General features: G+C 40.2%; 1 protein-coding gene across 5 annotated transcripts in view; it reads left to right on the forward strand.

Annotated features, from left to right (window-relative positions):
• The first annotated feature begins 204 nt into the window (after positions 1-204).
• The window catches only part of sonb (SON DNA and RNA binding protein b), a 41,218-nt gene continuing 23,907 nt past the window's right edge, over positions 205-17,515 (forward strand). For 4 of the 5 annotated variants that reach the window (XM_078409632.1, XM_078409634.1, XM_078409636.1 and 1 more), the window contains exons 1-5: positions 205-340; positions 6,838-7,001; positions 8,206-9,513; positions 11,059-11,216; positions 12,116-12,250. In XM_078409632.1, coding sequence (XP_078265758.1) covers positions 261-340; positions 6,838-7,001; positions 8,206-9,513; positions 11,059-11,216; positions 12,116-12,250 — 1,845 coding nt within the window. In that variant the 5' untranslated portion in view covers positions 205-260. Of the gene's footprint in view, positions 369-6,837; positions 7,002-8,205; positions 9,514-11,058; positions 11,217-12,115; positions 12,251-17,515 lie in introns of all 5 variants that reach the window. The other variant, XM_078409635.1, reaches the window with a different exon arrangement.

Raw genomic sequence — 17,515 nt, forward strand, 5'->3', positions numbered from 1 at the left:
TATATCCCAGGTACCTGGCCTGTGTTGTGCAGCCTTGCCCTTTGCCTACATATATCCCAGGTAGCTGGCCTGTGTTGTGCAGCCTTGCCCTACGCCTACATCCTGTATATCCCAGGTACCTGGCCTATACTCTGCCGCCTGACTGCGCCGCGCTGGGGCCTCGCTGCTCCCCCTGGTGGCGGCGGTGGCGGCGACGGCGACGACAGCAGCGGGATCAGCTGCATTGTGGGAAGCCCTAGGCCGCAGGCCCGACAACTACCATGGCGACCAACATCGAGGAGATCTTCCGCTCGTTCGTGGTGAAGAAGATCAAGGAGATCGAGGACGAGAAGCACCAGAGGTAACGGCACGACAGGTCGACGGAGCGAGTGAGCGACAGACCCGGAGGCGGGGGCGAGCAAGGACGGCGGCGATGGCGCGGATTCCCGTCGCTTGAGGCGCATCGGCGCGGCCTCGGCTGGATCGGCCCCAGCGGCCCGACCTCCGCCCCAGCCCCAGCGGCCCGACCTCAGCCCCAGCCTCAGCGGCCCGACCTCAGCCCCAGCGGCCCGACCTCCGCCCCAGCCCCAGCGGCCCGACCTCAGCCCCAGCCCCAGCGGCCCGACCTCAGCCCCAGCCCCAGCGGCCCGACCTCAGCCCCAGCCCCAGCGGCCCGACCTCAGCCCCAGCCTCAGCGGCCCGACCTCAGCCCCAGCGGCCCGACCTCAGCCCCAGCGGCCCGACCTCCGCCCCAGCCCCAGCGGCCCGACCTCAGCCCCAGCCCCAGCGGCCCGACCTCAGCCCCAGCCCCAGCGGCCCGACCTCAGCCCCAGCCCCAGCGGCCCGACCTCAGCCCCAGCCCCAGCGGCCCGACCTCAGCCCCAGCGGCCCGACCTCAGCCCCAGCGGCCCCACCTCAGCCCCAGCGACCTCAGCGGCCCGACCTCAGCCCCAGCCCCAGCGGCCCGACCTCCGCCCCAGCCCCAGCGGCCCGACCTCAGCCCCAGCGGCCCGACCTCAGCCCCAGCCCCAGCCCCAGCGGCCCGACCTCAGCCCCAGCGGCCCGACCTCCGCCCCAGCCCCAGCGGCCCGACCTCAGCCCCAGCCTCAGCGGCCCGACCTCAGCCCCAGCGGCCCGACCTCAGCCTCAGCCCCGTCCCTCCCGCGGCCGTGGGCCCAGATACAAGCCCGCGCCTCGCTCACAGCCTAGGGATTGACCCGCACCCCGTGCTGTCTGTCTCATGGCGGCAGAAAAATTGACGGAGATTGTTATTGACGTCCGGTCGTCCAGCCCGACGGGTGGTCCATGAGCGTGGAGCTGGAGGGGACAGGGGTGGAGCCCGGTGGGGGGCAAGGGGGGGAGGGCGGGAAAAAACAAGTGGAGGAGGAGGAGGGGGAGAGGGAAGTAGGGAGAGGGGGGTGGAGGGAGAAAAGGGGGGGTGGGGAGAAAGGGGACGTGAGGGGGAAAAAGGGTGGAGGGGAAACTGGGTGGGGAAACGGAGGGGTGGGGGGGAGGAAAGGGGGGGATGGGTGGGGAGGAAAGGGGGAAGGGGGGAGGGGTGGGGGGGAAAGGGGAGGAGGGGTGGGGGAAAAGAGGGGGAGGGTTTGGGGGGAAAAGAGGGGGAGGGGGAAAAGGGAGAGTGGGGGAAAGTGGGGGAGGGGGTGTGGGGGAGGGGGGTGGGGGGAAAAGTGGAGAAAGGGGGATAAAGTCAGCCGACACTGCAGGTTTAATGTTATCTGACATTTACCATGTGAAGATCTTTATTTCTCCAAATTTTTGAAAACTAGCTTTCCAATCCCTCAACATCTGGCTTTAACAGGTTGTTAAGGGTGTCAGGTTATGGGGGGGAGGCAGGAGAATGGGGTTAGGAGGGAGACATAGATCAGCCATGATTGAATGGCAGCGTAGACATGATGGGCCGAATGGCCTAATTCTGCTCCAATCACTTATGATCTTAACATTTATTGGTACCATTATCCTTGTTTTTTAGCACTAGAATTGGGACTGTAGCAGTATATTGCCTCGCATGATAAGAATTGAAAATTGTTGAGATTCAATGCTGCAACAAGAAAGTTTTTAGTTAGGTTCGTTTTTATGGAAGATGTATGGTATCAATACAACTAGTATGCCGCTAAAGTGTTGTGAATAATTATTTAGCACGAGTGGTGTTGAAGCTATATTTGTCTTGTCAATATCTGCAGATAACAACCACTAGATCATTTGAATCATATGGGTTTGGGTAATCCCTATAGAGGATTTCACTGTATATAGTTTGGTTCAGGAAAGAACTGTATGAAAAAATATATAGTTTGATGTTAATATTTCTCCCTGTAACTTTATTCATGTCTCTTCTAATTAAGCGTAGGTTCACCGGGTTAATTCCCAGGATGGCGGGACTGACCTATGATGAAAGAATGGGTTGACTGGAATTTAGAAGGATGAGAGGGGGATTTTATAGAAACATATAAAATTCTTAAGGGATTGGACAGGCTAGATGCAGGAAAAATGTTCCCGATGTTGGGAGAGTCCAGAACTAGGGGTCACAGTACAGTATAAGAATAAGGGGCAGGCCATTTAGGACTGAGATGAGGAAAAACTTTTCACCCAGAGAGTTGTGAATCTGTGGAATTCTCTGCCACAGAAGGCAACGAAGGCCAATTCACTGGATGTTTTCAAGAGAGAGTTAGATTTAGCTCTTAAGGGTAATGGAATCAAGGGATATGGAAAAAAGCAGTTGCTTGTAAGATATTAGTCTGCTGTTGCTTGGTAGATTTTGTGGTAATATAACCTGAACATTGTACATTTAGTTTAACTTCTACTGTATATAACATACTGCTGGGTATTTAAATTTGATCTGATCTATTTGCATTTGTGCTTGGGAATGAATGAAATATTTTGCTGACATTTTATGCTGAGTTGCCAAGAAACTGCTCTTGCCGTTCCAATGCTTACAGTTCCCACAGACTCTATAGAAGCTTTTTGGTGGCAAATTGCAAAACTGTATTTCTAGGTTATTTTCATAATGTTTCCTGCTGTGAATCTGCATGGTATATGTTGAGGAAAATGTGTCTCTTCAGTGAGTCAAATTGAAAAGTCTTCACTGAGGGGCATGCAAACATTAAAGTGCAAGTTATTAAGTCAATGTAAAATCTTATCTATAAAAATTAAAAGGCAGGAAAGATGGGATTAAGAGTAATGTTAATGTTTTAAATTAAATGATTAAAAATAAAAGTGAGGAAATTAGGCTATATACATTTATAGGTTTTTTTCAGTACAGGTGCTCCATGGGGACTGAAGACCTGATTTATGGAATATCAACTTTACCTATTTATTCTTCCATAAGTTTTAATAAAAATATTGATTAAATGTTTTGTAGTATTCATTAATATGGATACAGCATATATTCCATTAGTTTAAGGAATATGGGTTGTGTTAGGAAGTACAGAATGAAATGAAAGAATTCTAGGTAGTGTTTGCAAAGTCATTTGATATGAATACACCTGTCATACATTTTGAAGCTGTATCAAGTAATGAAGTGTTTCTTGTAACAAAAGTTGTTGAACGCCAGGTCATATACACAAACACATAACTCAAACACAAAATACAAATTACACCAATTTTTTTTAAGACAGACTTTCCAAGAAATAAAAACAAATTACTGCAAACTAGTAATCCATAATACAGTAAATACTAAAAGTTTAATTGTTAGTTTTAGCATAAAATCCAGGCTAATTTAATTCAAGTTATATTACACTTGATGTGGGTGATTCCAAGTTTGCTGCTGTTGGCAATGACACTTTGAACTGTTTTGGATGATCCCAAACTATTAATAGTCCCCAGTAGTTAAAGTTGTTTTAATATTTTTGCTCTTCTATACCAATAAATTGGAAGCAACTCAACGTGTTGGACAAAGTGTACATTGTGAAGAGAATACAAATGGAAAATAATTTGAGAAAACCTTTGCCTATAATTAAAGCTTTCGTCATTGTTGGAATTTGCCTAGAATTTCAACATGAATGTGATTGTAATACGCGTTGTAAGTTACAGCTAGCTGAATTAATAGATAGCTTACAGATCATGATTGTAGCAACTTGATACATTGGGTGACAGGATGATGCAGTGTTGTCACGAGTTCAGTAGAGGACGTGAAATATTAGGACAGCACATTTAGTTCATGCGATTTCATGAAAATGTAATGAGTACTTGAGGTTTACTTGCTGATCATGTTTGAGTTGCTCATTTAATAGTGTAAGTATCATCCCATAGTGTAAGGACATTTAATGAAGCAATCTGTTCTTTTTTCATGATAGCATGCAGTAAAGTAATAGGTTTTTGGTTCACAGTACCTGATCCTAGTAAGCATTTATTTTTGGCGGTGGAATTAATTGTCATGTATTTTATCCAGCAAAGCTGTTCTTTCACTTCTTGTTGAAAGAATGCATTTTTGGTGTTACACATCAGTCATATAATTAGCGACATTCATGTTGTGCCTTCAACATAGGAAAACCTTCCAAGGCTCTTCACCGGAACATAATCAGACAAATGTTGGCAGTGAGCAAATGGAGGACCTATTGGGATGTGACTAAATGCTTGATCAGTGAGGTAGGTTTCAGGAAAGACTTAAAGGAAAGGAGGGATACTGAAATTACAATTTCAACTATAACAGGATAGCTTTATGAAAGAAGTAGTATAATGTTTCAAAATAACATGCAAGCATGTTCAGTCTTGCCAGTGTTTATCCAACAATAGCTGAAGTGGAAGAGATTGCAGGTTCCAGAATCTGCAGCTAAAAAAGGAGAGTAGCTGGAGAAACTCATTGAGCCAGGCAGTACCTGTAGAGGGAAATGGACAGTCAGTGTTTTGGGTCGAGGCCGTTTTATCTAGATTGGAAAAAATAGAGGGGATGTAGTCAGTATAAAAAGGGGGGGGGGGGAAGAGAGAGGGGAGAGAGAGAGAGGGCAAGAGCTAGCAAGCGACAGGTGGATACAGATAAACGGTTGATTGGCAGAAAACAACCAGGTGGGGGAGATAGCAACAGAGGCTGGGAGGTGGTAAGTGGAGTACAAAGTGGGAGGAAAGAGAAAAGGGCCAGGTGGGGTTATCTGAAATTAGAGAAATCATTGTTTATTTCTAGTTACAATGGCCGGCAAAAGGGACATCCAGTTTTATTTGATTGTGTATAATAATTATAGTTGACTTGGTTTTAAACTGTTCCATATTAAATCAAATCAGAAGGCAATAGAGAGATATTTGTAGGTGGATTAGGGGTGGCAGACTGGATGGAGAGGGTTTTAGACAGCTCCCAAAATCTGTTAATTCAAGCCGATGTAGGCTGCGGTTAAATTTATTGGTAATCTTTACATAAAATCAATGTAACTTTACATTGCCAAGAAAAGTTCATCCTGTAGTCCCCGTTCTGATCCTTGGAAAGATATGTCGGGTTTAATCCAGCATTTCCATGATAATCCAAATAGTTAATCAATTCCAAACCCCATTTTTTAAATAAATGTACGTGAGTATTCTTTGATTTACAAAGGGGTTGTTTTATCCCCAGAAAATGTTTCGTTAAGCAAAATGTTGTGAATTGAAATATTTGGATGACTTGCATTGGTGGATTGCAATGCATTATTTGTAGAGTGGAAAATGGATTTGTAAATTGGGGAAGTGTGCACTCAAGAAACGATGGTGCAGCGCAAAATAGTGAATCAAATGTTTGCTGGTGGAGGAATATCTGTACTTTATATTTTTGCTGAAATTACAATTTCTTCACTTGGTTTTTTTTTTCTGAGAGTAACACTGAGATTAAAATGCACCAATCCTTGGTACTGATTTCCAGGAGCTCCTGAATTAGAGAACAGGTGGTTGGTTGTTAATTATGATTTAATCCAAAATCATTATAAAAAATATTTTAAAAATCTCAGGCTCATGGATTATTTTATGGATTATTTTCGAGTATGGCATTAAATCAGGGCCAGTTTACATTAATTGAATATAATAACTGCAGATGTTGGAAATCAGAAATAAAAACAAACTTACTATTTAGAATGTCGACTCCATTTTTCTCTCTACTGACTGAGCTGCTGAGTATTTCCAGCACTTTGTTTTTTATTCCAGTTTGCATGAAACTGGTAGTTGCATCAGCACAATTTATTCATCAGTGTACACTGGGTCAACATACATGAGGGTACCTGCTGCTCATGACCTTGCATTTCCATTTCACTTGCCAATTGCATGTTGGTGGTACTTTCACTATTTGTTGACCAAGGTTTTTTGCATTGGGAATCCATACAGTGCTTTTCATGATCTTGCCATATTGCTAACGTATTTCCTTTTTGGTGTCTTTATCGTAATGGAACAGTTGCATACAATTGTGCTTACTATTGGACCATATGGCAAGACGGTGAATGCTGTTCAGAGCAATCTTTCATGAGTAAAGACATTTAATATCACCGTCCTGGAAGGATTTGAAATTTCTGTAACATTTGGAAGTAACTGCATTATTTTGAGTTCTTCCAATTGATTGAATAACTATGCTATTCTATACTTTAGTAGCATTATCTGAAATATGAGAATATATAGGTTCAAGTGAGGACAGAATTGTTCCCTGTAGTTTATTATTTGCTAGCAATCGCATCTAAGGCTTGTAAATGAGTAATGGATCTTGCCACTTTTGTGGACAGTAGAGTTCAGCCGATCTCACTTTAGTATTCACAATATATGTTACATTATGTATGTAAAAAGGTTAAAACGTTTCAATAAATTAATTGATAACATTTGGTCCCAATTGTGATGTAAGATTTCAACTATGGGAATGTTTATAGATTTAAGTTGTACATTACGTTTTCTTTACTTTTACAGTGGAAAGGTGAGCAATGAAGCAAATGGTGAAATTAAAACGGAGGTGGAGTCGAAGGAGTCTGAAGTTGTGGTTGCTACCACTCAGGACACACAGGAAGAACAGATTGTAAACAATAATGACAATGCGTTATCTAGCTTGGATGAAAAGCAAAGTGATAATCCTGGTGAGTATTGTTGGTCTTTCCTATTCTCGATTGTAAAATAACATTATTTAAAGTTTGAATTGGATATATCAAACATTATCAATATTCATGATTTTCTGAGTCTTAATTGAATTGCTGTGACAGCATGGAACGAGGCCATGGAAGGGTAATCCAACTAATCCCAATCCCTGACACTATCTTCTTTGGTAGTGCATTGCAGATCCTAGCCACTTGCCTAAAAGTGATGTTAGAAAGAACAGTTTTTAATTCCTTTGCCATTGCCTTTATTCCCTGTCTTCCGGTTCAGGAACCAATAGAATTCTGCTTTGCCTTTGAATTTCCTCTATCCCACAGAGAACAACTCCAGATTTTGCAGTGAATCTGTATAACTAAAGTTTATCATTCCTCAATAAATCTGTTCCATGCTATCTAAGGCTTTCACTGTTTTTCCAGTGTTGTGCCTAGACAAGAACACAATTCTCAAATGTATTCCTAATGGGCTAATGCTGCCTGTGGACATGACAGCAGTTTCGATTTATGTAGTGCTTTAATGTAGTAAGTATGTCCTTTCGAATTCCCTAATAGATATGCATGCAAATATCTCATAAATGACAATGTTTTTAACTTTTGCACAGATAAACATAATTTATTTATGTCTGCGCATTAAACAGACTGAATTCTGAAGTTTAATGGAATTGACTGGTGGCATTGAAATGAAAACTGATCAGAAAATTCTTGCATTTTCAATTGCATTAGTTGAATGTTCTGGAACAATTTATTAAGTAAATCTTGGAGGTTAGCCATTATCCTCCACCTTTCCCTCTTCCCAAGTGCACTAAGCCCATTGCATCACAACAAACTACATCTTTCTGTATTAGATCCTTGTGATGCCATCGATTTGCTGTAACATCTGACACTTTTTAACTTTCTGATTGAGATTATATGGATATAAAGGAAAATACTACTTATCTCTAAGAGAAGAATTGTAACTATCTAAAGTAAAACTAATAATGTTATTTGTCATCATGTCAGCTGGTACAAGGACAATTCAGGACGTTCAATGCATTTGGTTTTTAATAGTTTTATTTCTCTGGTTTTCCATCTATGAATTTTTTTGATTATTATTGAAAATGACATTCACATTAATTTTTGATTCAAAAGAGAATTGATTTGTTATGATTTGAGTGTACCTTGGCAGTTGCCTATCATTATTCTTTTTATTCAGATAATAAAGAGAATATGACTGTAGACAGCATAACAACAGAACCAGTTAATTGTCCAGCGTTGGATAACAAAGAAGATAGTTCAACTCCATCACAAAAAAGCAAAAAACATAAACATCACCACAAGCACAAGAGTAAGAAGAAAAAGAAAAAGAAGAAGAAAAAAGATGACAAGAAAAGAGACCGCGAAAGATCTCGGTCAAAATCTCAGATAAGTCTGAAGTCAGAGCCTGACTTAAAATTAGAATCTCAATCGCAATCAAAATCCCACTCCAAATCGCCGTTGCGCACTGAATGTGGTAACGAAGAGAGTAAAAATTGCTCCCTTTTAATGGAATCGGGAGGCACTGAATCAAATAAAAATATATTAGAAACAATTGATGTGAATACGGTTGAACCAATAGGAGTTGAGAAAGAGTGCTCAGTGGCTGAAATTAAGCCATTGCCACAGGACAAAGGTAACATAGATGAAAATGCAAAAGAGAACATTGCTGATGACACAAATAATGGTATTGAATGTGCTACTATTGGAAATGTTCCTGAATTATTGGCTGCAGTATCAGCTTGCGATCAGGACGAGGCAAATAGATTGATCCCTGATGGAAGTTCAGACAATGTACAGTTAAAATCTCAGACGATTGAAGAAAAAAATAAACATGAACAATCTGAAGGAAAGAGAGCGAAACGAAGTCGGTCAAGATCTCCTTCAAAATCAATAAAACATTACAAATCCCAGTCGCATTCCCAATCTCAACATTCTCCTGTAAAGAAATCATGTGCCAGCTCTATTACTAGACGACATACATCACAGAGTTCATCTTCCAGGAAAAGGCCATCGCCAACTCGGCACAGATCAAAATCAACTTCAAGGGAAAGGAAAAAACACACAGAATCATCCCCAAAGTCCAAAAGGAAATCATCTAGATCTCGTTCTATAGCAAAAAAAGAACAACGGTCAAAATCGAAATCTCGTTCACCTTTACGGATACGCCATAAATCAAGATCAAACTCTATAGCAAGGTCCAAAGGCCAGTCAAAATCACGACGCTATTCTAGATCTTGTTCACGTTCAAAACGCAGGAGTAGGACTAGATCAGGTTCTCCCCGGCCATCAAAATCTGGAGTAAAACGATCACGTTCGCCAAGACCCAGGTCAAGGTCCATTGAGCGGGTAGGTCGTCCAGCAGCTGCGAGAGGATACCTTAGTAGACTTGTGAGGACTCGGAGGTCACCTGATTGGCGAAGGAGGTCCAGATCTCCTTTGAGGAGAAAAAGTAACAGCAGAACGCCTGAACGTCTCACAGATTTGGGTAAGAGACAGCTTTATTTTCAGCATGTTTAGTGGATTTCATCAAAGCTGCCTTTTTTATTATCCAAGATTATCGGCTGCAGAATCAGTTTTAAGTTCAGATAGTGGTACTGCCACATAACTTCAGGGAACTTCTGGATTCAACCCTGATCCGGGGTGCTGTATTGTCTGTGGTTGTGGGGAATGGGAATGCGCTAAGAACTGGCATAGGCTAAAATGCCACTTTTTTATGTTGTGAGGAAAATCTAAGAATCCAGATTCATTCCCAGTAGTTGTTTGGCCAATCTACAGTCAAAATCACTTAAGATTGTTGTAGCGGACTAGTGGGAGATTCTAGGACACGAGGCCGTAGCCTCAGAATAAAAGGGCATATGTTTACAAAGGTGGTATAGAAAGCAAACGCAATGCAAGCATTTATTTTGAGAGGGCTTATATACAAAATCAGGAATGTAATGCTGAGGAGGTTCTTTTATGAAGGAGATGAGGAGGAATCTGTTTAGTCAGAAGGTGGTGAATCTGTGGAATTCTTTCTCACAGAAGGATGTGGAGGCAATATCAGTGGCTATATTTAAGACGGAGATAGATTCTTGATTAGTACAGGTGTCGGAGATTGTGGGGAGAAGGCAGGAGAATGGGGTTAGGAGGGAGAGATAGATCAGCCATGATTGAATGGCAGAGTATACTTGATGGACTGAATGGCCTAGTTCTACTATCACATGGTCTTATGAGATGAGGAAGTTCTTTAGTCAGAGGGTAATGAATCTCTGGAATTCATTGGCACAGAAGGCTGTGTAGGCCAAGTCAATGGATATTTTTAAGGCGTAGATTGATAGATTCTCGATTAGTACGGATGTCCGAGGTTATGGGGAAAAGGCAGGAGAATGCGGTTGAGAGTGAAAGATAGATCTGCCATGATTGAATGGCGGAGTTGACTTAATGGGATGAATGGCCTAATTCTCCTCCTATAACTTATGAATTTATGAAAAATCAGTAAACATGATAGACCTTGATCAAAGAGAAAAACGCTGGGACGGATAGAAGAAGTCAATTAACTGTTTAATTCCCTTTCTCGCTTCATTTGTCTATAATTCTTCATTGTGGACAGATGCTTAAGCTACTTCCCTTTCTGCAAATATGTGATTTTGGGGTTTTTATATCCTTTTTTGAGGACATTTGATTTGATTAACTATAGTTTAAAGGTAATTTAATTGATGTTGTCCAGAATCACTTCAGTAAAAAGGGACATTCCCTTCATATCTGGATTCATCAGATAAGCCAGGTGTAGAAAAAGGGACGTATAACGACACCTGCAATTATTGAGAAAAGATGTGCTGATAATAGTGATGATTTGATATCTGAAAATTGAATCAATATTGTCTCCCATTTTGCTAAAGAACCATTTTGTGCTATGGTCTCCCTTTTTGCTAAAGGGCCACTTCCATAGCAGAAGGTCGTTTCTAGAGGGAACAGAGTAAAAAATAATTGTCCGTTGTCCCACTGCAGAATCAAAATAATTCACTGAAGATTTATGGTTTGATTTTTACAGATAAAGCACAGTTGCTAGAAATAGCAAAAGCTAATGCTGCAGCCATGTGTGCCAAAGCTGGAATGCCTTTGCCAGCAAACTTGAAACCTGTCGTGCCTCTTATTAAAAAAGTGATCACCAAAAAAATGGGTTGTTCATCAATACAAGAATTCACAGAGGTAAATAATATATTGATTTCCGTGTAATGTTTAGTGGTGTCTTATTTTGGTACAGGGTTTCTAATTTTTAAAGACCAGAGGTTGTAAGATATAAGAGATTGGCTAGATTTTAGTCAGGGTTTCCTTTTGTTTGAGCTCGATAGAATATTTAAGACAGTACCATTCGAAGTTTGACCTTTATTCTACATAGCCATTTGAGATTTGGAACTCTACTCTCATCACCTAGATTTAAGTGTGTGGTGTGACCAGGGTACAGGAAGGCAGCCACTGTCTGCATTACAATACATGGAAATGGGAGAGGGGAAAGAAGGTTTAGTAATAAATTCCAAGTCCAGAAAACCATGTGGGTAATTTTATATTTGATGCTTCAGCATGGAGCCATGTCCAAATTTGTTTGGTGAAGATTCCCATACCCATACCGACCTTTCTGTCCTGGGTCGTCTCTGTTGCCAGGGTGAGGCCTCATACAAACTGGAGGAACAACACAGTGCAGGAGGCTTTCATCCAGACACATTCCTTTTTGAATACTATTTAAAGTAAGTTAAGCTGCACATCGACTTCTGGGCCTATGTTTCCCTTATTCTGATTTGCATTTAATATGACTACGTAAATACTAGACAGCTATTAGAAGGAACATTGGCTATTTCCATCGATTCCTTATCAATCCAGGAAGAGAAGCTGGCAAGACCTGGAGTCTTGTTTGGTGAAGACCTGAGACAAAAATAAGAAATGTAGCAATTAAACAATTAGAAGATTTGTTTGCAGGATAAACTTCAAATACCTTTACTCATCTTGAAGTTTATACTGGTAGCATTGATTGAATGGTAGCATCTACATTGTGTTTTCATTCAATGTGTCTATTTGGCTTTTTATAAATCATTTGGCTACTTCCTTCTCAGAAATGCAAGAAAATAGTGGAAAGCAACGATGATAATGAATTGGGTAGCAAACCTCGTGCCCCTGGAAAGGACGAACCATTCAGTAATCAACCAATTAAAGTTAATGAACTGAAACCCATTTCTTTCAGCTTGAATGTAAGTACATTAAATACATTAATAGGACCCAGTCATGGGTGATTTAATTTGTTTTCTTTATTATTTACCGGGTGTATTAAGTTTAAATGGATGCCCAATAACTTAAATGTAACATCAGATTAGCACAAATCCGTGCACAATTGCATCTTGGGATCAATTCTGATTCAATGTTAAAGGGTATTCTCAGGCAAAATAACAATTGGAATTTTAAAGAGTGGTTTCAAGATACCTGTGGTATTATAATCAAAAAAATGGTCTTGATCCTAATCATTGTTTTATGTTTCCATTGAAAAGTGGATGCAGAATGATAAGTAAGAAAATTGCCCTTGGCCTAGGTCTACTGCCATCCATGGTTAACTGGTCTGCTGCTGTTTTCATGGACTTGAATGAAATGAAGAGTTTCATTAATGGTACTTTAAGTCAGCCCTAGCAAATTGATTTTCAAAAGCAAAGTAAAGCTTTGATAACTCCAGTAAGTTTAGAAAACTTGGGGTGGCTATAAGTACGAATTGAGTAGGTCCAGGAATAGAATGATGCAACCCGCAAGTGTAAGGTTCCCAGTTTTTGAACTCTTGGTGTAGACTTTTGCCTAAATTGCGTATTTATGAGAATCTTTGCATACGATACATAAATATTCCAATTTGACATTTTATCCTGATGGTGACCTTGATGACATTGAATTAAGGGAGGTGCCATATATCCCCTTAAGCCTCCTTGCTGTTTGGTTGGTTACGACTGAACTGCGGCCTAACAATGTACCTTTATTTTCCCCAATTCCCTTCATATTTATCAAACATCTCTCAATCTTAAGGTTAACATTTGATTGAGTATTAATTTGCTTTTATGAAAGAGTTCCAAATTTCTGTTACTCCTCTCTACTTAGAGATTACTTTTCACTTCTGAAAGGCTTGGACCTAGCTGTCAAGTATTTTCCTTTATTTCCCAACGAGCAAAACTTTTCACTATCCATTCTATCAGTTCCCACCTTAATACCTTGAAAATGTTAATCGAATCGCCTCTTAACCATCTACATTTGTAGTTGATTTACCTTGCCTGTTTCTTTTAATACATTTTTGGTAGTTCTTATTATCTGCTTTGTCAACCTTTGGTGTTCAATATGCAAATCCCTATCTTAAATCTGTGCTAGTTACTGTCTTTTTAATTCTTTAATTTTAATTTATTTGTCTTTTGCTCCTCTTTGTCGATTGCTTCATTTGGAAATAGAACACTTCCTTTTTAGGGTATAAGCTGGTTGTGTATTATGTTATTTTTTTAATACCCCCAACTGCTCTGCTGTGGCTTTAATCCTTGCACAAATTCCTCCAGATTGCCATAATCTTTGTCTCATCACATTGTCGGCCTCAACCAATTCTAAAATCTTAGCTGTTGCTGTGTGTTTCCATTCAGACTCTGCTTGTATTAAGATTGGAATTGGGGAAATGTTAGCAATATACTGCAAACTAACCGTGGCTCATTACTGAATATGACAATGTGTCCTATTTCCTTGTTAGTTCTAAGAATAATGGGCTAGACTGCACTGATAGTGACTGACAGTTCTATAGGGACCTATTGCACACAGTCAACAAATTCTGACCTGCTCTTGCACACTGCATCACTGAAGTATGTATGGCATGTGCTGGAAGTCAGATATGCTCATATCCAAATTTGTGCTCCTTCCCTGGACTGTGTCCAGGAGTAGTTTTAATTAAACTGAGCTAAGGAACGAGATGCACTTTCTATCTGGCCCCTAATTTTTACAAAACGGGTGTTTATTTAACTAGAAACATAGATTTGCATTAAAATGGTAAGTGAGGCAAAGTGGTTTGTTTATGTTCTGTTGTTTTAATTAATATTGATTTTAATTAAATGTGGACTTAATTTTTCAATTAAATGTATTTCAACTGTTTTCTGAACGTCCCTGTTCGTCAAAGATATTTAGAGATGGGAAAGACGTGACAGCATAAGCTATCAAAGATTATCAGGACATTCCACAACCTTAAACCTTGTTGCTGCTTATTGCACCTCATTGCACTTTGCTGTGGCAATAATGGCTCCAGGGCATTAGAAGCTACTTGGCTAACAAAGATAAGTGTAAAGGAGTAGTATGAGGGTGTATTTATGATATGGCTCGTCTGAAGGTTGATTTGGGTTATTGCTTCAGAAACTCAGTAAATAAGCAGAAGAAATTTCCTTTTACAAACATGAACGAGCGTCCTTATTCCAGTCTAGGAAATTTGACCTATTTTTTTCTTCTCCTGACCCCTCTTCACCCTCTGAGCACCCTGCTTTTGCAACGTGTACATTTTCTGCATTGTGCATTCTACCTATTCCACAACTGCTGTTGGAGGCCAATGCACACTGAACTGTGACAATTATTAGGGTTGTGGCAGATGGTACACAAATAGGATTCAATATGTAAAGTTCATTTAGCTATGCAAGAAATTTCCCAAATTTAAAAAAAAAACATAGATCCGTTGGTGTTGAATCCTTTCCAAGGAAAACAGAACAAGTCTTTAAGATTGGTTATCTGTAAATTTTATGTCTGCATTCACTTCTTGAGATACTCTTGACATCCTGTTATGGTTTTGTCACACTTGTCACTTCCATTACAAAACCCTACAGTCATATTTTAAATTAGATCAGCCTGCTTAATGTTGTCATTGGTGGGAGGGTTCTTCCCAACCTTTAGTTCAAATGCTACTTTTCTCCCCAGGTTTTAATTAGTATTCAGTAATTAAATAGCTGATAACAGATTTAAAGTCGGAAATATTGTGATGTGTTGTTAAGATGATTCCTCTTTAATGACCTTCTCCCATTCTGCACCTTTGCTCTCCGATCCATTTTCTTCAGCGCTCCATTCCACGAGCTTGCAGGATTGGGATTTCAACTCGAGTCTACCTAGCACAATCTCACGGCTGCGAAGGCTTGTGAGCTGGATGTGCGTCAACACTAATAATTACCAGTTAGTTATCAAGACTTTTCCTTTGCTTTCTTAGTGTTGATTCCCATCTATATGTTCTTGAGCTGGTCCAAATCCTGTTGAGCAAGCTCTGATTCTCCTGAATTACAGCTGCTCAGATAAACTGAATTACATGCAGTCTATCAATTCACACAAACACTTGTGCTGCATTTCTATTTTCTCATGGACTGGTTTCCAGTGAGGTTCGAGGGGAGGGAGGAGTTAAACAGTAACTGAAGATTTTAACAATGTGTTTGTTAGGGTTTATAATCAGTTATTGGTTAAAGATCCATATGGACCAGGAAGATCATGGCTGATCTCCAGTCCCTGGTAAATTAGCTGTTTTGAGTTTGAATAGCAGTGTAATATATGTAACAGCTCATAATTTCTGGGATAAGGAAGGAAACCTGTTCATCACACTTTACTAGCCTGGGACAACTGGAAAGTGTGAATGTTGTTTTGAGGCAGGTTATCAACGAGATTCCTCCTGGATACCTGTACAGATTTGTCATTTAGATGAAAATACTAGGACTGAAAATTATGTTAGCTCTGGGATAATATTGGTGGGAGGAATAAAACTTGTAATCTTGAATCAAAATTGTTTCTTAATATGTTTTTCTGCCATCCCCCAGACTCCAGTATTTAAACCATTGTCCAGCTACCCACAGTAGAAACCTTTTGCAGGTGCTATGTCTGCAGCAATGAAGATTGTGGTCCAAGCTTGGTTCCAGTGAGCACATTGAAATTCATTTTGATACTGGGGTGTGTAGTTTCAGAGAAGTCCACCTGAAGCACCTGATACTCGTTATTTACATTTCTGAAAGTACTCCTTCTAATATGACGGAGCAATGGATCGACTACTTCAGGCTTGTTTCCCTCAAGGTCGGAAAACTCGTCCAAAACTGAACCCTTCTTCAGATGTTTATTCATTACTTCCCATTTAGAATGGAATAAGTAGAAGTAGCTTATTCCAAGCACAACAGTTGAAGTTGCCCCGTTTCCCAGGAAGGATTGGTGTAGATTCCTCCCTGTTTGTAAGACACTGTATTGCTCACCAATGTTGATGCAGAAAACGTGGCATTGCACTTCAGCTTCAGAAGAATTAATTTCATGTTTCTGATAAAGACATACTGCTTCAGCTAGAAACATTACATGATATGATCTATAGTTTCCAGGTGTGTGTTTGTGCTTTATTCCTGCTGCTGGAGGAAAAAATTAATTTTTGCATATTCTTCAATATGTAATACATTTTAGCAATTGTTTGATACTGCTAGTTTTTAGTTTTGTGTGTCTTTCATTCCAGAACATCATTTGCTGTCATCTCTGTAATAAAATTATTACACTAATATCTTGTGAATATAGTTTTAATTTTCTCATCACTCCTACCCCACCTCCTCAAAAGTGCTATTCCAGGTTGGTATATGGTCCACAAGTCAGCAGTCATGGGTGTATATATGTTTGAAACTAGAAAAGGCCATTGTTGTTCCACAGCCCAATCCCAATCTGTATAGAGTCTAGAATTATCTGTGAGGAGTCTAGAAATGCTAGACCCTCTTTTGTTCCTGCTAACATTTGTCAATTCAGTGCAGAACACACATGAAGATCAAATCTACAGAGGGGTTTCTTGTTTGTTTGACCAATGTCCATGCTTGCCCACTTTTTATTTTGTTAAGACTAAAACATCAACATTTTGTTGAGATTCCCTTTTTTGACCCAGCCACTTTTGCAGTTAATCTGCCTTCAATAAAATACACCATATCATTTACTCAACCATGAGAGAGTCTGAAGTTGTATTTAAACAATGTTACCCACTTCAACCTGTTTCAGATAAATACGACAAGTTATTTAGTAATAAAGAATTTTAAATTGTAGACTGTATTCCTTTTTTAAGATATTATTTTTAAACTGCTGCGCTTCGCAAACATTTATATTTCCTTTGATCTTTTTGAAAAGTGGCTTTAGTAGTATCATGCTTTCATTGTGCACCTTCAAGGAGTATGATTGAGTTCCTTTGAAGTATTTTTGCTTTACACAGTAGAAATCTTCATAAAGCAATTAATAATTCTATAAAGTATTTTATTCAATAAAATAACACTCTTTGTCCCATTACAAAATTCCCCTTAACAGGAGTAAGGCTTTTGTTTTTAAAATGGAGTTGTGCCATAGCTCCACATTCTAAACCTAGGCATGATCTTCACCGTATTGCTGCCTCTGCTTGTAAGTCCAATGCTTCACACACAGCATGATTTAAAGCAAGTGCATGGACAATAGTCAGTAGTGGACCACGGCTTTGCTGAGGAAATTGC

This window comes from Rhinoraja longicauda, chromosome 12 (genome assembly GCF_053455715.1).
Source record: "Rhinoraja longicauda isolate Sanriku21f chromosome 12, sRhiLon1.1, whole genome shotgun sequence".
NCBI lineage: Eukaryota > Metazoa > Chordata > Chondrichthyes > Rajiformes > Arhynchobatidae > Rhinoraja > Rhinoraja longicauda.